The following is a 23,211-nucleotide window of genomic DNA, read 5'->3' as shown; positions in this document are numbered from 1 at the left end:
CAACAGTATTGATGTACTTGATGCAGTACTGTTAGCTGGATTGTGAAGACAAAGAGGTGAGAGGGGCTTTAGGATTGTTGTTTTGAGCCTTTAATATGAGGAGAGAGTGCCATGACACAGCGGCAGCATCTGACACCTTTGGGTGTGTGACTGTCACAATCGGCTTCATGCATCTCCCTGTTGTGAGGGAGAGAGCTGGTGCATGCGAGTCTGGCTTTGGTTTCGGCAAGAACGTGATGTTGCTCATCCTGGAGATTCAGGCAACTGAAACGAGAGAGAGAGAATTAAAGTGTGAGATCTGCTTGCTCATGACCTGAATCCCCTAATCACAGCCTCATGTAAGTGAAGGTCTTAGGCTGGGTTGAGTGGAGGGCATCTCCACACAAGAAAATGTACATCTGCCCTCCGCCTCCCAGAATTAGAGCTTACTTGTGATGAAATGCAGTTGTAAGGGCCTTAAACCAGACTCGCAGTGTGTGACATTGCTTCCCCTGTGGCAGGCACGTAGTAGGCACCTCAGTGAAGATAAGACCTGAGCTCCCTGTCCCCAGGATACCTCCCCTGGGTGCCAGAAGCACATCCCGGTGAGTCCATGCATTTTGGAATTGGTCCTTCATTCGATGGATTTGGATTAGAGCCTTAGTTGTATTTAATTTGAGTTTTGTGCTGATACTTTCTGTTCTTTAATCTGGGAAGTAACATTGAGGCAGTTCATGCAACAGTGTGGCCACTTTCACTGACCTTGTAATTTGCTTTGGACTGGATGTTTTTCATAGGGTGCCCCATTTACACGAAGCCAGTGGTAATCCCATGCTTTCAGCTTCATGTTCATTTTTTTCCAGGTTGTAAGACTGCAGCCAGCGATGTAAGGCTAGCTGTTTTTTTTCAAGAAGGTGGCTAAACTGAAAAATCAATTTTAAAAAAAAGAAAAAAATTTATTCCACTTTGGATGGTTTCAGCAAAAAAAAAAATGAAAAAATTGTCAGCACATTTTTGGCATGGAGGTGAAGGTAAGAGCTTTTTTTTTTTTTGTGGAAAGATACATTGTTTGTTTATTAGATGAGAGGTAGAGTGATTTCAGCAGAGGGGTGGAGGGAAAAAGCAAAGGAAAAACAAGGGGGGGAAGAAGCCTAATGCTGCTTGCCTTTTGTAAAGAAATGTTTCAGTTTTTCTTTTGAAGCAGTCTGGAAATTCAGGTTAGTCACTGTAAAACTGAATAAATAATTTCTCTGAAAAGCACTGCCTAGCTTCCACACATAGAAAATAGAAAGGCAGATTAAAATATTTCATGAAAGGAGTTTAAAAGCACCTTTGGCTCAAATCCATGGTAGTGTAAACTGAGGGAGCATCTCTGATTTTTTCTGTTACCTGAGGATCTGGCTTTTGTCTTGTTTTTAATCTCTTTCCCTCTCCCTCCACTCCTCCTCCTGTGATATGAAAGATGTATCTGTATGGAGGATTTCTTGTAGCACACATTCAAGGACTGTTTCAGAGCTCAGAGAATTTGATCTGGAGGCTCCTCCTAGCCTCGGTAGGGTTTTGTTTTTACAGCTCCTGTGAACCAGGAGAGTATTGGTTCAGCATCCTGTCAGATACAGATAATTGGGATTTTGAACATCCCACACACACATTTAAAGAAAACACTGTGTAAATGTCTTTGAGAGCCAAGAAACACCTGTGTTGTTGCCTGAAGGTTGAATCCACAGCTAGCTGCCTTCTTGGAATAAGCTGATAACTGATTAGTTGCTAATATCTCATTTGGAGGTTGATATTTCCACTGCTGCTATTGATATGTGACTGGGGTCGAGGTTTTTGGGTCACGAGGTGGACTGCATGAGCCAGATCCCTCTCAGTCTTGGTACCTTGTTTAGATGATGTGTTTGGGCAAGATAGGACAAGCTGTTCTCCATCCACCTCCAGCCTGTGACTCCTGCATGTTGGCCATGCGAGGTGGGGGCAACACCAAGTTGTTTGGCCAAGTGTGACAAACTAGAGGAGCCATCAGCTAGCTCTTACTTTGACCATAACATTGCAGCAAGTCGCTGGGTTGTTCCTGGTAAGGTACTGTTAGAAAGTAATATGGTGACTAGTTGAAGTCCCTTGTGTTCAGTTGGTGTCCTGTAATGATGTCTTGTGTTTCTGCTCCAGGATGAGTAAGTGCTCAGGGCCAGGTTGGACGGGGCTCTGAGCAACCTGGTCTAGTGGAAGGTGTCCCTGCGTGGTAGATGATTTTTTAAGGTCCCTTCCAACCCAAACTGTTCTATTATATTCTGACCTTTAGATGAAACTGGATGTATTGGATGTGACTATGGTTTCAGTTCGAGGCCCCAGCTGCATCCGAGGAAACTTCAGGGGCTGTTGATTGAAGGTTCATGTCCTCTTGGGTGAGCTCTAGGGTAGGGGTTTACCTTGCAGAACATGAAGCGTGTGTTTTGTGTTTGCTTCTTGGCTCTTGAACATATGTGTGTTTTTGAAGAACGTGCAGTTCTGAGGGAGCCTCCTGTCAATAATCGTTAGTGTTTATGCAGTGTGATCAAAAGAGTCTCCTGGCTCTGCAAGCTGAAGGGGAGACTGAGTGTAGACAGGCCCGTGTTGGAGTCCCTGTGTGTTCACTGTGCCCTTAAGGTAAAGGATTAAGCTTTCAGAAGAGGAACGAGGTCAGGTCTAGACCAAGAAGTAGGCTCTGGAATCCTGCCAAGAGTGTAAGTAAGGTTTTTCCTGTAACAGCATCCTAGATGTGGCAGTTGTGTTGACTTAGCCGAAATGAGGCTGACATCTGTAGGTCAGGCCTGATTAAAAGGGAAGGAGGGTGGAGAACAGCTCTGCGGAGTAAAGAGGATTTAAAGATAATGGCGGGGGGAGACGCGTGGCCCTTACTTGTAGAATTTGGTTTGGCCTTGGGAATCTCACCCTGCCTGGCAGCTGGTCCCCATATTCTTGAGCCCCCAGAGCACTGTGACAGTGCTCCCTTCTTCCTCAGTTCATGGATGACTTCTGACTGATCGCTTCCCCCTGAACCTGACTTTTTGGATAGAAGTCTGACTTAAGCATCCCTTTTCTGCTGTTCAAGGGAAGCCTTCCACACAAACCTTTGGCTTTCTGTAAAACTCTACTGTGAAGACAACACTCACCCCTTGCTTTTTTATGTTACAGGGTTAAGTGTCTGGGTCTCTTGCTTGGTGCAGATGAAAGGTGCTCTACTGCTGAGACATGCTGTGTTGCTGAGCGTTATGTGCCGGAGGCTGCTTCAGAAAACATTTCTATGCTCCTTTTGACCTCTGTTGCATCTTCCTGCCCATCTTCAGTTGTGCTGGTGGCTGGGAATGCTGGAGACTCTGCTGAGAGAGGAGGAGAGAGGACAATGATGGCACTTCAGAAGCAATAACCCCCGTGCTTTAGTAGAGCAGTATATTGTGTCCAAAACTGTGGTTCGTGATCACTAGCTGCTGCTTAACTTAAACATTGAGCATGTTGCTCTCAGAAGTGCTTTGACACTGAGGATCCCCATCATTAGGGATGGGTGACCTGAGGCACAGAGGGGTGAGGTGACACTGCAAACAGTAGAAGGAGCGTGCTACCGCCAGAGCTGGGAACACAATTTATCTGTACTTCTTGGAGATCTTCAGGGACTGGTCTGGTTCTGTTTTTTCCACGATTATTCCTTTCAGTGAAAAAATGGTTTATTTGTTTAGATGAAAACTTCTCTGGTAAAAATCTGAAAGGAAAAGGGTGATTGGCTTCTCCCTGAAGTGTGAGTTCTGGTTTCTAAATGAAAAACTTTCTTAGCAAGATAAAAATCGAGAATTACTTTATGGGGAAAGGGCTCACTTCCCTGCTGGCTCTGCTAGGTGGCCTTCAACTATGAGGAAGTGGGGAAATTACCCTCAGCTCCCCAGGACCACAACCAGCCGTGGTGGTTCTCCAGTGAATTGACTAGAGTTACACCAGGGCTGCATTATGCCCCTCTAAATTTAAGGGATATATGAATCCATATGAAAATATAAATCCTGCCAGGCACGTCTTCCCTCCCTGTAAGACATGCAGTCTGCATGACACTGCATCAGAAGCACACACCGTGTTGCACGGCGAGGTTCTTCATTTGGGTGCTCATTCTAGCTAAGCAGCACTGATAGCTATGATGACCGCTCACATCAATCCATTAATAACTTTTATGCTCAGGGAAATAACAGCATAAGCACTAGTGTCCTCGCGTAGAGTTCTGGGCCTCTCAGTCAGGAGACTGGCAATTATTTGATGATTTTGTGGAAAATAAATGATCTCGGCTCTCATTGTAGTCCCTAAATTCATTTTCAGCTGTGACAAGAGCCAGGATTTAAACCTGGGTCCCCAAAAGTAAAATGCAGTTAATTAGCCCACTCCATCATGTAGCCGTTCTCAGTTAACAAAGGCAGTACGTTCAGCCAGACAGTTCTTGCTCGCAAGTGATGCTAACCTTTTGAGCTGCATGTATGGCAGAGTGTGCTTGCTCAGAGCCTGAAGTCCTTGTTTGCATCCCTTTTCAGCAGTGCTGCTTAACCCCTCTGCACAGCCCCATTGTAATGCTGCTGGTCTCCACTTGAGAGGCTTCTGGCACCAGTATGTGTTTTAAGCTTGAATGATGGTTTGTGTTTAGGCAATGGCTGTGGGGTCCTACCAAGGTCAGAGTCTGCTGCAGAATAAAGAGGGAGAGGGTTTCTACCCTGAGGAGCTTGTAGCCCTCAGGGCAAATACTCAGGGTGATGTGACATTAGTGTTACTAACGACAACTTGTGAATGGGGTTCAAGCAACATCAGAGGGGCAAAGTGAGATGGCCGAAACTGCTTGATTTCTGGGCTGGAAGTAGGATGTGTGAGCCCTCACCTGGACTCCTTGGCTTGTTGTTCCCACCAGACCAGATTTCCTCGCTGGCTGGCAGATTTTTTGCATCAGACACTGGTAAGCAAGAGCTCCACCAAATGCTGCTGGGTAGATCAGGTGTGGTGAGGTGTAGCTTGAAATAAACCATCAAGGAAGAACGGCTGTCGCTGGGGACTCTGCTGCACTGCTCCTGGCAGATCAGAGTGTTAGACGTTTTTGCTTGCCATCTCCCCACTGATTTGGGTTTGGAGACTGGGGCAGGGCAGATGCTTCCTCATCAGGGCAGGCTGTTGTGAAGTTTTCCTAACTGGACACTGCCCTCAGGTAGGGCACTTAACTGTTCTTCTCCAAAGGGACTGCTTGGATTAAAGTTTCTTGACATTTGAGTCCTTTTTGGTATCATGATGTGCAGTTTAAAAATACTGTTTTTCTTCCTTAGGCAAATGTCTAAATCTGACTGTTTCCACTGCAGTGTTCACAGGATTTAGTAAACTGGGGAGGGACAGTCCTTAGTCTAGGTATAACCATTGGCTGTAGTCTGTAAGAATGTGTCTGCAGTTTAAAAAGCTTAGGGCCTTATTTTCAGGCCCTAGCATCTGTTTAGATCCAGGCTGTTCGGTACTTGGCTACTTTCTGAAATCTACACTTGCTGGTATTGTAATCCAGAGCTTGTGTGTGCAGGCAGTGCCATTTGGTTGAATGCAATCATTGCACAAAAAAATCGTCTGTATGTAGATACCAGAATGTGAACAGTGATGGCTGTATGAGTGGATAGTGGGTCAAGACCCTCTGAAAATAGAAACATATTGAAGTTGTTAGCGAAAGCTGTGGAACATGTTTTCCTTGAAAATTGTTATTCAATATTGTCCTTGGTGTCTTTTGAATTAAACATACCATGACAATCAATTTGCTGGAATTTTGACTGTTCTGGAGGATTGGATATTGGGTAGTCCTTATAAACAGATGGAGAAGGTAGCATGACCTACTGAACAGACAGCAAGATGCATAGGCACTAGCAGCAGGGAAATCTAAGACAAGAGAACACATGGAAAAAATATGTACAAGGTAAAACTTGCGCAGCCAGCCCTTATGCAGCAAATAAAGCAAGGTCTTGCTGACCTTGGGAGCTGTACAGGGCAGCCTTTGCATAAGAATGACTTGTGTTTAATATACTAGAGAAATTATTCAGGGACAAATATTCCTGTTTTCTGCGACACTGGGAACGCTGTCGTCTTCCATCTCCAGCTGCAACACAGAAACACAAATGCATTGCAAGACAGGGTAAGAGGAGCACCGTCCTCAGGCACTTCCCATGTCCTGGAGAAGGAAATCTGGTATTGTCCTGGCGAAGCCAGACCCTGCCAGCACCTTATAGCAGCCACTTAAGAGAGTGGGCAGCATCTGGTTATAAGGCAGCATGATGGGTGTGTTCCTTAATTAGTCCGTACAGTTTGTGGCTGCTCATAAGAGATCTGATAGACCTGGGGATCAGAGAAGTGCTTTGCTCTCCATGTTGTGCTGCAGTGAGGCAAGCAGAGGGACCTAGACCTGCTGGCTGGTTAAATGCCGGGAGATACTGAGCTGGTAAGGCTTTGCTTTCCCCCATAGACCCATCAGCATTTCCTATGCCCCGGTGCTTGCGTGCAGCTCTTGGACAGGCCAAGCCCAGCTCACTCACTGCTCAGCGTGGGCAGGAGCTATGACACAGAGCCTGTGCGTGGTGGCTCCCCGCATCAGACCCTGGTCCCCCTCCAGCTGAGATGGAGGTGGGACAGATGGATGGCAAGCTGGCCGGAGTCCCCGCTCCCCACGTCCTGGGGCCAAGCCAGTCCTAGTGCCACCACCAGGGCCAGGTCTGCGCCCGCGCATCTCTGCCAGTGGTGTTCCTTACTAAACCTTGCTACTTAGTGCTGCTATTTTTCATGGGTTTTTCTTTCTCTTCTTCTCCAACTGGAGAGATCAGCCCTGCAAATGACTGTGTTCAAGAGCAAAGCTATCTTGAGAGTTTTTGCAGAGCAAGGTCTCTGAGTTCTCTCTATCAGGAGAGGGCCAGAGACGGTGTTTGCTGGTATTGATCATGGGAAATGTAATTAATGCGGGTATAAAGTGTTAAATGTTAAATTAAAATGGGGGATTTAAAAGCAGTCGATAGATCAATTCTGAGGCTGGGATGAAATGCTCAGACTTTCAAACAATAATCAGATTTCCAATAAAATCTCCACTGTGTGTAATTAAAGGGGTTGAAATATTAAATCAGGTGTTAAGGGAGTGATATTTAGGTAATGTTGAAAGAACAAAGATACAGACAAAAAGAGCCCCCAGCTGGGCAGAAATGGTGTGGAGCTTGGGGGATGTACTGAACTAGCAGCTAAAACCACAAAAAGAGGAGAATGATGGAAAAACTGGAGAAATCCATGCTGCATTGCTGAACATTTGCCTGGGTGGAGGTGAGACCATTCAGACCTGATAGCTCCTTTGTAGTCTGATAGCACTTCTAAGACCTTGGTCCATCCACATGCACAGACATCTATGCCCAAGGTCCTTTTGTTGGCGAGTCAGCCTTCCAGAGGAGTGAGGACAGCGTATTTGAACTGACCCCAGAAGGAAGTACTGCCATACAAAAGACTTCCCAAAGATTAAAAATACTAATTACCAACTGCCACCATGTTTCAGTGATATCCCAGCTAGTCAATAAGAGCAAAGGCATGCAGCTGATGTTTTGGTAAGAGGTAGAGTAGCAATTGAGGAGAGGGGTGAAGTTAGGCTCAGTGCTACTGCCAGTGAGATAATAGGGGGTGTCCTAGGGCATGTGGCATTTCCAGGATATTTCTTTGAAGTTTGTGTGTTGGGTTTTTTTTTTCCCTTGCCCTGTAATCCATAAAGAAATAAGCAGAAAAGGCTCCAGAGTAACAACTCTCTAATTTAACTGACTTGTGAGTAGTGATACCAAACAAGTTCTGCTTTAGGGGCAGTGTCAGACTTTGCTCTTCCAGTCAGCTTAATTTTCTGATGCTGTGAGCTGTGCAGGAGTCTGTAGGAAGCATCCTGTCCCCGAATATGTATCTTTGCTCTCATCCCTAAAGGGATAATTCAGAATATGGGACAGACATAGTATACTGCGAGCACTGCACCTGTCAAGGTAACATTGCCATGGGATGGAGGGTAAAAAACACTTCTCTGCTAGATAAGAGGAATAAACTGGCTCATTAGCTCTGGGCACTTATTTGCTAACCTTGATCTGTACCTGTGATGTGATTATCTGTGAGGACGTAGCTGTAAGGCTCTCCAGAGCCTTGAAAGACGCATGTTTTAAGAGTATGTTCTCATTTTGTTTTATAATCCCGGTGGCAGCCTCTGCTGTGTAGTTCCTGAGGTTTAAATGCTGATTAGGTTAATGGATTGTAATGTAACCCCACCCAGTTGGTCATCAGTCCCTTGAAAATGCATTGTGATTGTGATCATTATTGCTTAATTGCAAGCCCTGCCTTACCCATAGATTGAGGCAGGCTCAGGCTTACCTTGATCCTTGCAGAGCAGAGGGTGAAGAGCGGGCAGGGTGGTGTCCACAGAGGAACGCTCTCTTGGAGCTTTTACATAAAGGTCTCTAAAATTTCCACTGTGACATAGCTCGGCAGAGGTAACTTGATCTTTGGAAAAGTGCCTTTGTGCTGTAGCCTACAGAAGAGCTTCTCTGTTAACAAAGCCTGGATGCGGGTTAGTTAAATTGTAGCCCTTGTATTCAAGGTCACTGTTAATTTTTTTTTAATTACAAGCTTTCTCCCAAGTCTGAGGTTGCAAATGAGACTTGCTACATCGAGCTCCCAGAAAGGGTTGGAAACTGTGGCATTTCATCCTACGATTAGTCTATGTCATCCTGACCCTCCCCTTTATCTAAGAGGGAAAATAAGCTTCGTAAACTGCCGTACATAGGTTTTAACTTCATCACTGATACTCAGAGTCCCTAAAAGGATGTGTCTCTGGGAAGAGACTAATTCTCAGTCTGCAGCATATCATAAAACCAGCCAGGGGAAAGCAGAGAGATAAGGGCGTGATCATGTCCAAGGACTCGAGAGGAGATCAAGATCTTCCTCTTTCACATGAGGCATGGTGGAGCTGTGGAGGTCCTTGCCAAAAGGTGGTGTGGGCACAGGAAGCTTGCACAAGTACTGGGGAGATGGGGCAAATACTAAGCAAGCAGTTGCTTGGAGAATAGTGAGCAGGCAAACCACAGCAGACTAGAAAGTCCTCAGAGTTAGAAATAGTGGGAGGCTGGAGAGTATTGGGGTGGGAGATTGTGCATGTCTGCCTCGCTGTTACTGGGTGCTGCTGGCTCCTTGTCTCCAGCTGAAAGGAGGGTCATTCCTCCTCTCTCCTGCTGCTCGGAGGGCTTGCCCTCTCTGCCTGCAGTGTACCACTCGGGAACGTCGTGTTTGAGGATGCGCATGCTGGAGGGCAAGTCTAGCCTCCCATGATTGCCTGTCGAGGAGCATTTTCTTGCCCTCCCTGAACCATTCCTGTGGTTCTGGTTCCAGTCTGCTGGGTTGTTTCCAGCTACATATTCAGGACAAGTAGCAGGCCTGCAGCTCTGGGCAGCACAGGAGGGGTGAAAGGGTGCTTTACACCTAGTCCTGCCTTCCCTTATTCCTTTCCTAGAGAGAATACCGAGCAGAGCAGAAATGCTAGTCTCTGGTGATCTTGGATGCCTTGATGCGCCCTAAACTAGACTCCACCAGATACTCCCCTGGGTTAACTCTGTCCTTGCAGATTTTAAGGTGAAGCTCCTTGAAGTCTCGTTCTGGCGGGCAGAGTTGGCTGCTCCTCCGCTTGAGCTCTGGTGATCCTGGCAGAGCAAAGTGTGCATGGTGCCTGTGTCAAGTCCCAGTCCTGTTTTTCCTGACCTGAATGCATGGAACAGCTTGTTCTCTGCTGTTTGTTAACCCTTACAAAGACTCTTCGTCTTGTTCTCCTTTGTTCTGTGTTGGCTGTGCTCAGCAGGGTCAGCTCCATGCTCAGGGTTTGGGGGCAGAGCCTGTGAGGGAGTTAATTGCTGAGTGATGATGGCTCTCCCCAGCTGAAGATCTGCTCCCATGAGCTATTTAAGCCTCTGTTTCTTGTATGTCCGTGCCAATCAGATTAGCTGGTGCCAGGAAACAGACCATGGCCTGCTTGCTCTTGAATGCACCCTTTTTCCTCCTTACCTGTTTATCCCAGTCAAGCCGCTTCCCGCTCTGCCTCAGTTCTTTTATTTAGCTTTGTTCCTTCCTTTTTATTTTCACAGCCTTACTTTGGCCCATCTCTCTCTCCCTGAGGCTGTCTCACTGGGTTTTGACATCCACCCTTAACCGAGTAAATCCTGTTCCCTGTCTCACTGCTGGCTGCTCCCTTTGCAGCACCATGTGCCCCTCTGCGCTGCTGCATAAGGCTTTTCTTGCTCTTGATTCCCTCCACAACGCTTACCCTGTTGTAACTTGGATTTCCTTTAATGTGTAGAAGTAGAGATCTGTAGTTCAGTGGAGCTGCTGAAGACACTCATCTTCCCAGGAAAGAAAGGGAAACAGGTTGAGGAGGGGAGCGTTGGCTAAGAGCTGCCCAGCTGCAGTCGGACCCTGGGGCTGCTGCTGCCCCGTCTGTCCGTGCGCCCCCAGGCCTCGCTGTGCTCCTCTCCCAGCTGGACCCTTCCACTCTGCTGTTGCTGACTTCAGCAAGGGATTCGCTGTTGCAGAAATAAGCTCAGAAGCCCCTAAGCCTCAGAGGACCAAGCATTCCAGCCTGGCCATGTGTGCCAAAACAGGCCCATCCCCTACCTCTTGCAAGGTCCCACCTTTATCCTTATTCTAAATATAAAATGCAAGGACATTCCTTCCTAGTTACTCTGTTCTGTTATTCTGACCTCATTAGAGTTTCCCAATAGAAAATTTCATTGAACTCCTCTATTAGTGGTGAAAACAAACAAGACCATTGGGACTTCCTCTGGAAAAAATGCATCTGTATCACCGGGAATTGCAGGGAGCCAAATTTCCACTGCTGAGTTTGTGCTGTATGCATATGTTCCTTCGTATGTATTTAGTAAACAAAGTTGTCTTCACACTTAGAAGAATTTAAAACAATTTATCCTTTATACCTTAAATGATTTCACTCCCTGATTTCAAATTGCTTCAAATAATTGCATAAAATGCTATAAGGAAGCAAAGTGCTGTTAGCTGGGGTCACAGGAACAGCCACTTTTTTTCCAGATCCCCCGAGCTAAATATATTTTGAGGCTTATGTATGTGCATGTACGTAGGAATGATAGCCAGGTGATGGATTGCTGAGCCATATCATAAATTCACTTCCTTGGACACCTTTGATTACTCCTCTGCACTCTGCCCGTAATCATTCTCCTTCAAACATCCTTCTAATGTTCTTAACAGCAGCCAATTAAAACAAAGACTCCACTTGCCATCTATCCCCTCTTCTCTCTGCCATCACCCAAGCTCCTTCCCTGGTGTGGGGGAGAAATAAGTGCATTGATGGATGGTGGTTCAGAATGCATGGTCCAAGTTTGAGGAAATATATCCCTATTTGTTCTTTTTGCCTGCTGCTTTAAAAGTCAGCTTAGACAGACACCCAGCCAGGCAGGGTGGATGCTTGTCTATTTGCATATTGCTGGCCATGAGTAGCTGTGGGCTGGTGGCAGGAGGGATGGGGCACGTGGAAGGCATTGTTCATCTGTACATCTGTCCTGGCTAGCTAGAGCCCACTTTCTCAGGCCTTTGAGGAGTTTTGATTCAGTAGTTTCATGCTGAGTCAGATTCTTTGTGGAAGAAAAGCATGCCATGAACCTTAGGTGGGAAATTGGAAGTAGTTCAGGTCACTGAGACTTCCACAGGGGAGAGAAGTTGGAGGCTGTTACATTACAGATGCAGGAAGGTAAGGAGAGAATTCAAGATCTGAGGGCTTCAGTTGGCGTCCATGACTCAGGCATCTCAGGGAGAACAGAGGATGTTCAGTCCCTGAAAAGTTGATTCATCCACCTGGCAGTGAGATGAAGAGCAATGAATAACAGATTTTGGGGTGTGTGGAAGACAGGAGAGGCCAACACACTATGAACAGCTTGGGAAGTGCCTCAAGGATGACTTTGACGTCCCCTTGTCTTTTTCAGGGCTTAGCTGTGCTTGCTCCTCTCCGTGTGCATCATCCCCCAACCCCTCTGTGTCCCATGGCAGACAGCTCTGGGCCACTAGGTGAGCGGGTGGCACTTGGTGCCAAAATATGCTGTCAAAACTGGCCCTTACACCTTCAAGGTGCCTCTTGGCTTGGCTGCTCCACTGCATGCAGTGCCTCCCTTCCATGCTGAGAGGGTGCTTATTGCTGCCCAAGCAAGATTGGAGTTGTTGGACATGCCTTTCATCCTGTTGCGGCCTGCTGGATTAATGGGGCAGATATATATATGTGTGTGTGCATGTGCACGCTTTCTGCTCCCCCCCCGTATCCTATTTCATACTGTAATGACTGTGGGGTCAGAGACAGATCTATTCATCTAGTGCTTATACAGCCTTTACTATAGTAGTTTCTCAATGCCTGATTGCTGTTCCTAGGTTTTATCTGCCAAACATCACTGAGAGATAGGAACCTAACAGACCCATTTGCAGAGGGATTAAGCGACTTGTCACTTGTGGCATCCGTGGCTGCAGCAGAGTTTGAACCTCTGTTTCCAGGGTCCCAGTCTGGCACTTACAGACTAGAGCATTTTTTCTGTCTAAGTGGTGACCTGTGGCAACTACCTGCATGATGATAATGCCTTTGGGGTTTGGGACTAGGCTGCTCTGGATTTTCACTGACATATGGAAACAGAAAATACGCTCTCAGTTGTTGCTATGTTTGCTTTTCCTGATTTCCTGCATGTTCTAACTTTGTTCTTTTAATCCTGAGAGAAATTATCCTAATACACTGGATGCTTTTGTTACTGGTCTTTCAATCTCATTCTGTCATCATGTATTTGATTTGCAACCTGAGGATACTGTTAGAGGTCTGAGTTGAGGGTAAGTCAAGGCTTCCCTTTTCCCAAGCGCTGAATCATTTCACAAATGTTTCTTGCGTACCTTTGTGCACAGTATGCCCTTCCACATAAGCCCATAAATGATAGGTGTTTTTGTTATTGTGCATGAGTCCTCATTTTTAACACATCGTGTAATTCAGATGGACTTGAATGTAGTAGCATAAAGACTTTGGAGGCCTGCCCTGTGCAAAGGGGAAAATTACTGTCTGGCCCAGAGCGGTGGCTTTGTGATGACTGCATTGTGTTCTGGTGTTCTGTGTTTGTACCAAACTGGTTTGCTGCCAAGTTACTTATGTCTTATCCAAGCGCTCAGCACAAAGAATGTTAAAAGAAAAACTATTTTTGTTTTCTGTGAATTCTTGCAGCTGAGAGAGATTTTGAACCACTGTCCAAATGCTGTCTCCTCTTTCTTTAGGCCTGTAGTCACCACATAGGACAGTTAACATGTGAGTGCATGAAACTGTAGTGTGTATGTGTGTGTAGGAGCACATATGTGCTTTGAGGAGATGCAGTATGGGACCTAAATGGAAAATGCCTTCCTGTTGGAGAAAATCTGTCTCCTTGAGCAGCAGGCTCTGTGACTGAAAAGTCTGGAGTGGGAATTTTCCAGGCACAAGTACGTGCGCACGGGCAGAGGCACCTCTGAAGCACCAGACCTGGCAGGTGTCTTCTATGTATGCAGCAAGCCTGATACCTCCCAAAAGCCCCAGGCCTCCTCTGCAGCACAGCGAATGGCTGAGCTGGGCTCCTGTTTCAGTATTCTCCTACTTAATGGAGTATACGGCCTGGCTTGAGGGCTTGGGCCATGCCTGGGGCTTAGGAGAGGCCTGTAGGTCGTTTCTGCCAGCAGAATCCCACGAAGGGCATTTGGGTAAAGGCATTCCCTCCCCTCAGCTGTCCCCATCGGCCTGCCCAAACACACACGGACACTTATCTGATTGGCAAGGACCTTGGGGGTTTCTTGAACACTGAGTAGGATAATCAGATAGATTGTGGGATACATCTGCTTGATCCTATTTCTTACGATTACGTGGTGGGGAACAAGCCTTAATGAGCCTTGGCCTTTCCTGTCTCCTCTGTAAATTTGTTTGACTCAATTGAGCTCTCTTTGTGTGAGACAGCTCTCTTTGTGCTTGGAGATGGAAGCATCCACCTCTGAAGCATACTGTGCTTTGAGACAGGGTTTGGATTAGCTGACCTTCAGATATCCCTGCCAACTTTTTCTCTCTCTTTTTTTTTTTTTTTTTCCTTTTGTGTTTGCAGCTGGTGTAATTGTGGTCCTAACCCCTCCCAAGCGGTGCTGGCGCTGGAGGGGATTTTAGCACTGCTTCACAGCAGCACAGTAGCTGTTTCTGCACTGCAGAGGAAGTGCTTCTTTTGGGTTAGCCACCCTGCTCTAATGCAGCTCCCTGGCCCTTGGCACTGGGAAGCTGCCTCCCGTTGGAGGCTAGAAGGGATTTGCCGGGCGGATCCCAATAGGAGGGAGCATCCTTCTCTGTGTATTGGTGGCTGGGGAGCAGTGAGTGATGTGCTGGAGCCTGGCTCAAGCAAAACTCCCGCTTGACTGCCTGATCAGCAGAGCATCCCCCAGGAACACCTATATCCCACGGGTGTGGGGTTGCAGTGGGTCACCGTCGCTCCTATCAGAGAGCTGGAGTAGGAAAGGGGTCTTGTCCTCTAACCGGTCCCAAATAAGCTGATGGCAGGAAATCAAAAGCCCAGAAGAACAAAAATGTGCATGTGTGGTTATTCTAACAACAAATCTATTCAGAGAAATGGGGAAGTTCCCTTTGAATCACTGCACTGCATGCTGTCCTGGAACACCCTATGGAAAGGTATTTGTTCTGCTGAAGCACGTGTGTTGGTCCAGCGCAGCAGCTTCTATGACTTTGTTCAAAGACAAACAAATAAACAAAAAAGCTTCTTAAATTGCAATCTTTTTGTAATGCATTTTTGGCTTAGAAATTCCCAGCAGATAGTAGCAAATAGCTCACAGCCGTTCGCCTCTGGAAGCATTTTGGAGAAGAGCAGGAGCGAAGGGGAGAGTAGTTTTGAACTTTGGTGGACAAGAGGTGGGTGGAGGTTGATGAAGAAGGAAAACAGATTGCGAAGATTTCAGGTGGCTGAGGAAATAGGAGCACTGTAGTTCACAGTGGTAGAATGGTAGATTTCACAAACAAAGGGTTTTTTTTTTTTCAAATATTTCCTTAAACTTGGCATTTATTTTTCCTGTGATTGTTTGCTTCAGGGTATAAATGTGGAGAATTGCATGTACGCAAGGGAGGATAAAGTTCCCCAGGTTTATTTGTACTTTTTTTTCTCTGCAGTGAAGGGCTTCCTTCCCTCACAGTGCTTTATTTTATCTTTTTTTCTCTTTTGTTTTTTTCCCCTCTGTTCCTCAGCTACCACCTCTCCAGGTAAAAGAAGTGCCTAGGTCATGCCAGGGCAGCTGAGAGCAATGGGGGGCACCCAGAGGCGAGTGATGGATGGTCCATTTTCCCGCGGACGACAGCACTGCTGTCTCTGCAGAGCACCTCAGCCATCTTCTGGGTGTCATAAATCCAGGAGCTTTTAGCAAGGTTGGCAGGCTTTCTAAGAAGTGGGACACAGTATGTGCAGCCTTCCCCACTGAGGAGCAGGAGGATCTTTTCTTGTGCTGCTCTCTTCTTAGAGGTCACAATCAGTAACCCACACTCTGCAAAGTCCCTCTAAGCCAGTGGCATGAGAGGTTGGAGAAAGGACGAGCATTAGTGGCTCCTTCAGCACAAAGATGTGTGATATTTGCATGCCCAAACATCTGCCTTGTGCACATAGCCTCTTCTGTAGTGAGTTTGTGTCCTGCCAACGAGGCTTTTCCATTGCAGCAGCATTGGGGGGGTTGTTTTATATGCACATATGGCTTCTGGGTCCTGCTGTCCTCTTCTGAACATACAGCACTCGGGGCTAAGTTGGCTCTGGCATGCAGTGTGATCCCTGGTGATTCACAGCCCCCAACATCTGCGATTAGACCTTGAACAGAAACTTTTCATGCGTGGTCATGGTAGAGGAAACCTGCTTGCTACTTTTCTGAGTCTCTGGTAGAAGAACAAAAGAAGGTTTATTTTCTTCTAGCTGTAAAGTTCTACCTTGAATTAAGTAAACTGTTCCCTGAGGGAGAAAGTGTCCAGGTACAGAATGTTCACAGAGGAAATATTCAAAGTGTCTACCGTGTCCCTAAAGTGTTTGCTTTAAAGTATGAGGGCCAGAGTAAAAAATAGAATATTATTTTCTAATTTGAAAGCAAACATACCTCTTGCAGGCAGCAGAAAATAAATTGACCTTCTTTAGGCTTGATACTGCAGCCCATTAAGTGCACAGGCGATGAGAAGCTATGGAGAAGCAGCAATTTGCAGAGATGGCCCCTGTCCCAAGTGCACAGCCTGTGTGAGTGCGGGGGGTGGGAGCTGGCCCATGTCGGAGGCAAACCTGCTGTGTGCAAACTGTCAGCCTTGCAAGAGGAATTGGAGTCTATAGGAATCTGAGCACTGCTGGGTTTTATGTGATACAGGGTAAGAGCCTTGCTAATTTGGATTTAAACAATGGCAGATCCACACCTTGACGTTATGAGTGTTATTTTTGTGGTTGGTTTTGTTGTTGTACAGCACTTCTGCACCAGTCCCAAGTGAAGCAGAGATGCCCTGTGATCCAGTCATGGCAGTCATGGGCTTTTCTGAGGCCCAAAATGAGCTTCTCTAATGTCAGCCAACTGAACTGATGTCATCGTGTTCCTGGCTCGGTGGGTCCTAGATGAAGAATTTTTTAAAACTATTTTTACTCCTCACTGACTCTGAAAGCTCCCCACAAATGTGGGTTATCTTACTCATGCATCACTGACAATAAATGTGTGAGTATAGCACTCTCCCATAAAATCTTGCCCTTGACTATACCTTTTTGGTTTCTTTGAAGAGCAGAGATGTAGCTTCATGTGTTGTTCTTTATTACTGCTATGAAAGTGGAGGAGAAAGAGAGGACTGGGGAAGCTGTTCAGACTTGGCTTTCCAAGGGAATGTGAAAATGCTGTGGATGGGTGGTGGTATTCTCCTAAAGACTTATGTTTCTCTTTCAGAACAGTTCAATGTGCTATTTTCATTGTTCCTGTTTCTCTTTGCCATGCAATGTTTCCAGGAAGGCAGCATTTGTTTGGAAGAGTGTATGATAATGAAAACATCTCACTGCTGTTTGGGGGAGGAGTTCCCCATTCTGGCTTGTTGAGGAGGGGGGTTGTGAGTACACCAAACTCTTCCATACCCACTAAGGTGCGATGAAAAGCCAAAGTTACAGAATCATCTCAATGGTCCAAGGACTGTGTGAGTCATTTGTGCTGCCAACTGAGTTTAGTGTTTTGAGGAAAGGCCATAAAAGTATTTTTTTGGCTCCCAACAATATCTAGACACCAGAGAATGTTAATAATCCAGGGGTGGGATGTAAGTTCTAGTGGAATTGGTGAAAGATTTGAGATCTGAATTTTGCAAGCTTAAGAGCACAGTTTCTCTGTTGCTGTGCCTCCAGGGTGTCCATCCGTCCAGGCTGGATGGGTCTGAGCTTTCACTGACCATAACTTGCAAAACTGGGTAAAGTATGCTGCAGCCTGGCAGTATAGCCTGAGCTTGGACTCAGGAGAGTGGGTCCTTGGTTCCTCTGTCATGTGCTGGTGGCTTGTGTTGAGGAGAAGGAGCATGAACCAGCATCACATATGCTAAAGAAGGGGCACGGCTGGAACTTGGCTTTGCGAAAGCTCCAGCATCCCCTCGCTGTCTGCAGCATCCCTGTTCCAATTCAGACCGAAGGGAATAGCAGCCATTCTCACTCACCAGGACTGTCAGTTAGGGCAACAGCTCTTTTGCTTCTCATCTGAACAGTTGTGACCCAGAAATCCTTGAGGATAAGGAACCCACCTTGCCACTTCTACTGAGTCATTTTTTTCTTCTCTCCCCCCCACCCCCACAAAAAAGCCACTCTCTTTTAAATAGCATCATTTACACTTGGGAGCCGCTTGAATCTACTCTGTCACATAAATTACCATCTCTGAACTCGGCTGTCAGGAAGCGTCCTCATGAGTTGACATCCATGGGGGGTGTCAGTGGAAGGGGATTGGTTTTGTGGAAAGCAGGAGGAATTCAAGCGTCAAGCGAATACGCTCGTCCTCACATCACCTCAAGCGCGGAGGGCATCTCAGTCCCACTGGAGGCGAGCCCCGGCGTGACCTTTGCTCCTCAGACTGCCCTTGTTACCCTTCACATCAGTAGCTGCAAGGCGGGGTCTGACATCTGGAGCAAGCCCTGCATCTCAGGCAATTAGAGCCTGAGGCTCTAAAAGGAGTAGGGACTTCAGGGATATTACAGTTTCCTTACAGGGATAAAGGCCACAGGCTTTTCTCTCTGCTCTACTGCTTTCTCCAGCTTTGATGCTGCTGCTGTTGAAACGAGATTGGCCCATCTGGTAGCAGAGTTGATGAGCTCTGCCAGACGGATCTGACTTGCTGGGAAGGGTTCAAAAGGCAGCACCTACCCTTTGTTGTATTTCCTGCACGCTAACGAAGCCCCTGTTTTCTGGAGCTACTTTTTATCCTTGTTGTATGTTGGTTTTGGCATGAATGCTTTTATTCCTCCCATTTGAAATAAGGGGGGGAACAAAGTGAGTAAAATGCCAGTTCCCCTCCCCCCTAAAAAAGAGGGTAATACAAGGAAATTGCAAGGATGCATTGTGGTGCAAATGGTTGCAGTTGGTTGCTGCCAGGAGTTGAAACACGGAGAACTGAAGCTCTAGAGTGTCAGTGGCTGGTTCCTGTCTGATGTGTGTTATCCTTTGGCGGCATGCACGGGAGCCTCGCTGCAGCCGTATACAGTGCTCGGTGTGATGTCAGCCCTGCGTGCACACGTTTTCGGCTTTCCCTGTGGCCTCATGGAGAGGGAATTTTCAGCAATCCAAACATTGACAGAACTGTATTTGTTGACTTGCAGAAAAGCCTAACTCATCCTCCTCTGGCCTGTGATCATGTCAGCTGAACTGCGATGACTGCTGCCTGTGCTTGCTGGCCTCCCAGCCCTGCTAAACCTGTGAAGCAGATTCATTTATTTAGGCCCTGATTCAGCAAAGCACTTAAGTACACGCTTCAGGTTTTCTTCTTTCCAGTAAGATTGTCAGCCTGCTCAAAGTTAAGCATGTGCTTAAGTGCTCTGCTGAGTGCAGAGCAAACAAGTGGTGGGGGCAGTGTGTGCTGCTGCTGTGCTCTGCTGGTTGGCATGCAGGCTGCAGAATTCAGGCTCCTGGTATTAAAAATTTATTCACTTATTTGGCTCCCCCCAGTACAGGAGCCCTAGTCCCAGAGTCTGAGACAATAGTCTGTCCTTCTGCAGGAGGATGGGTTGGTTCTGAGGCACAGAACATTCCTTGTGTCTCGCTCTTGCGCGTTGAACAGACGAGTGTGCTCTTCAGGGTGTGGGGCAGGAGGTTTTGGTTTCCATCGGCAGGACATTGGCAAGTATTTCTTCAGAGTTTTCTGTTTGCTTTTTCCCCCCTCTAAGAGTTGTAAAAGAAGAATATCAACCATGTTACATGTATGTGAATGTCTTGATATTTGTAGTTTAATGTTTTGTAGGATTCATTTGACTTATCTTCCATTAACATGATTCCCTTCATCTTGAGGACTGAGCAGCTTATTGCAGGCATGTACCTGTGTGTCTGTGTGCACGTGTGTGCTCCTGAGTTACATGGGTCAGAGCAAAATGAATATTTGGTTTGATATATTCTTTGGGATTTCTCAAGGTAGAAGGGCTAGGAAGTGGCAGATGTTACTACACTGTTTGTACATCTTGGTGTAACTGTGTGTTAAGTTCAGACCCACCATATTCAGGCTGCAGCGTTAACAGACTCTCGCTTCCCTGGGAGTCTGAAGCTGTGGAACAGGCACTTAATCCACAAGATGGTTGTATTTCAGCCTGCTTGGAGCAGCTCCTGAGAGAGCATTCTTTCTAATCCCCACCCATATCTGACCTGTTCTAGCTCGTTTTTAAGGGCTGCGCCCAGCCAGTCCCTAGCTCCCTGCAGAAGGTTTCCGCACATCTTTTCCTGCTTGCTGAGCTCATTCGGATGGGGAGCCCACACATCAGTGAATGGGATTCCTGTATAAATTTGCCCTGTTTGCAAAATTGGGATTGATTTAGAGCATCTCTGTTCCTTACGAAACCCAGAAGACATGTGCATGGCTAGATGTGCTTTTTTCCCTTCCCTTTGAAGTTTAAAGCATGCTTAGCAAATCTGATGCTTGCAGTCTCTGTTCCCCACCTGATGTGCAAAAATGTAAAGGTCCTTCCAGAAGCATGGGTCAGACTAGCCTTTGTGCTGATGCTGCAAGCGGGATTACAAGGATCTGGGCAGTTTTTGTTATGAACTCGGCCCTAACTAGCCTAGAGAATACTTGCAATGTAGTTTTAAAGAGTGTTGTTTTTTTAACGTGAAATAATTTGATCTGTGAATCAAACAGCCTCTGTGCCCCACCCCCTGCTGCTGATGACAGCCTCTTCCCACACTACTTCCTTGGTAGCATTGTTTGACTGTTCCAGCTCCAGTAGGTTTCAGTTACTGATCAGTGTAATTGCAATAACACACCAATAATAAAAGAGGAATTTAAGCTTCCTTTTCTTGTAGTTGAAGGCTCTTCTCCCGTGAAAGCTTGAAGTCTTAATAGCAGTCACACGAGCAACATCCCGCGCCTGTCAAGTGTTTGCAAAACTGGGCAGCCGTACTTTAGGAAGATAAAGGGCTGGATTTTGGGAGCTTGGAAACAGCCCAATCCTATCAGGCGGCACTGGTACAGCTAATATTAGAATGGGAAACTCTAGGGACAGCTTAACATTTTAGTGGATGCCAAGGAAGCCTTGAATAGGAATGCATTGAAAGTTGCTTGTTGTATAACACGAGTTGCTGGATGGAGTCAAGAGTAATTCGAGTTGCCTTTAGTCTGGTGGAAAACTACAGCTGTGAGCAATGAGTTAATTTTTTCCGTGTGTGTATGTGTGGCTTAGGTTTCCCAGTCAGGTTTGCTTGTAGTTTTGTAGGCTCCGAATCCATAGAGGAGCAACTGCGACCCAGTCGTTTGTCTTCATGTGCCACCTCAGGCTGCTGCTGCAACAGCTCTGCAGCTAGCGATGGGTTAAATAAAACACCTTAAAAATGCGAAGTGGTTATGGGGCTGAGCTGTAGCAGCTCCTTCTGCTTTGTAGACAAGAAAGCTACCGGCTGCTCTTCCTGCCTGAACGTCTCCTACAGAAAGGGGGGGGAGGGGGGGGGGGCATAATAATGAAAAAAAAAAAAAAAAAAAAAAAAAAAAAAGGACGACTAAAGAGCAAAATATCCTTCTCTAGCCTGGGAGTGCTGCTTGGCGGACGCTGCAGGCCCTGCGGGACGCCTTGCCGGGGGGCGGCCGATGGGCTCGGCCGGTCCCCGCGGGGCCCTGGGGCCGGGCCGCGGGGCTGAGGCGCTTTTCCGTGCGGCGGGCACAAAACCCCAGCGGCTACCAGCCCGGGCCGCTGTGAAACGGTCTCTTTTATTGGTCGGCTGCCCGGGCCCGCTGCTGCAACGGTGAACGCCATTGGCCGCTTCCTCCTCCCATGCGCAGCTTGGTGCGGGAAATGCCCCCGGTACCGACAATGGCTGCCGGGGCCGCGCCGCACCGCCGGGGGCCGGGCAGCCCCGCGCCCGCCTGAGCGGGGGCCGCCGTCGGCTCGTGGCTGATTCTATTTCTCTTTTTCCTGCAGGTTGCTGAAAAGTGCCTTTCCTGAAGCCACCGCTGCTTGGATTTCTGTCTAGGGCTGCCTCTCTCTGCCCCTCGCCCCCCTCTCTTTTTAATTCGGCGTTGCTTGCGGTTCGTGCCCTGACGGCAACTCCTCCAGCCTTGCCCTTTTTTTTTTTTTTTTTTTTTTGGCTCCCCATTTACACGCAGTTTGCTCAGCCATTTTATTTTTTTTTCTTTCCCCCGAGTATGTAGCAAATATTTAAAAGAAAAGAAAGAGGAAAAAAAAAAATTCAGACGTCCTTTTGCTCGTTTTGATGCTCGCGAACCGTAATTTTTAGAAGCAAGAAATAGAAGGAAAAAAAAAAACCCGAAGCTTTCTCCCCGAGGACCGAGACCATTCCACAAACTGAAGTGCTGCCAGCAGCATATGCTTTTTGCAAGAATAATTGAAACCATTAACTGGAGAGCACAGAATTCTTTTGAAAGTCTGCCAGTTATTTGCAAGTAACTTCGGCAGTGGCACAAAATATAACACTTATATTTTAACTTCTACAATTGCACTTTTAGGAGCTGGCCTCTAATTTGATTTTCAGTTGTTCTGATAAGATTTCTATTTTATGATTGGCTTTATGTTTAATTCTTGTTTAAACAAACACGATTTGACTTAAATGAAAACCTAAGTGCTGATGAATAGGAGTTCTACCAAAGCAACAAGTTAGTTATTTCTTCACATTTAACTTGAATTCACTTTTTTACCCTTTTTTTAAAAAAAAGAAGAAAAAAAAAGATCAGCAGTAAATATTGCCCTGAAGAAGGGTGTGATTGCTTGCATTTTAATTTTTGTTTTTTAATATGGCTGTAAACGTTTCCCTGGTTCGTGATACAAAATGGCTGACGTTAGAAGTGTGTCGAGAGTTTCAGAGAGGTACTTGTTCTCGGTCTGATGCAGAGTGCAAGTTCGCCCATCCATCACGGAGTTGCCATGTGGAAAATGGTCGAGTTATTGCCTGCTTTGACTCCCTAAAGGTGAGGACTGTCTAATGCGTGCATTACCTAAGCTCACTTGCTTTTCCTTCTCTTCGGAATGGCTCGGCGTGCTGGGGTGTGGGATGTGCAGAACAACTGTTTATTGCTCTGTTTCTGCAGGGAGGATGCTGCTGGTGCAGGATGTAGCTTCTGAAATCTAGGCTGAGTCTGACATCAGGTGCAATTGCCTGGAGTGCCTGGCATCGCAGGGGGAGAGAGGATTTTATCCAGAGCGTTTTCCAGTGGTAGCTCAGGTCTGATAGAGCTATCCTTGAAATGGAGAATGAATGCACGTTGTGGGCAGCAAATGAAACCGAAATGAGAAAAGTAGAGAACTGAAACCCAATGCTTTAATTTGTGTCCAGAGCACATTGGCTGTGCATTCGTTGCAGGGATCTGAAATGTGCTTTGAATAAGCAGAAATGAAAGCAGCATTTTAAGATAATGAATCAGCTTTATGTGTATTTCCTGGAGACAGAGTCGCAGATGCACTCTGATGCTGTCCTGTAGATGAGG

General features: G+C 46.7%; 1 protein-coding gene across 4 annotated transcripts in view; it reads left to right on the top strand.

Moving 5' to 3' along the window:
- The first annotated feature begins 377 nt into the window (after positions 1 to 377).
- Positions 378 to 23,211, top strand: part of MBNL3 (muscleblind like splicing regulator 3) — an 84,394-nt gene continuing 61,560 nt past the window's right edge. For all 4 annotated transcript variants that reach the window (XR_012634348.1, XM_074915115.1, XM_074915114.1 and 1 more), the window contains exons 1-3: positions 378 to 584; positions 3,154 to 3,751; positions 21,692 to 22,695. Coding sequence is in view for 3 of the 4 variants with exons in the window: in XM_074915115.1 (XP_074771216.1) it covers positions 22,522 to 22,695 (174 nt within the window). In the remaining variant the exon portion in view is untranslated. The remainder of the gene's footprint in view (positions 585 to 3,153; positions 3,752 to 21,691; positions 22,696 to 23,211) is intronic.

The sequence above is a fragment of the Athene noctua genome, chromosome 11 (genome assembly GCF_965140245.1).
Source record: "Athene noctua chromosome 11, bAthNoc1.hap1.1, whole genome shotgun sequence".
Lineage (NCBI taxonomy): Eukaryota > Metazoa > Chordata > Aves > Strigiformes > Strigidae > Athene > Athene noctua.
This window is presented reverse-complemented; position numbering and strand designations above follow the sequence as displayed.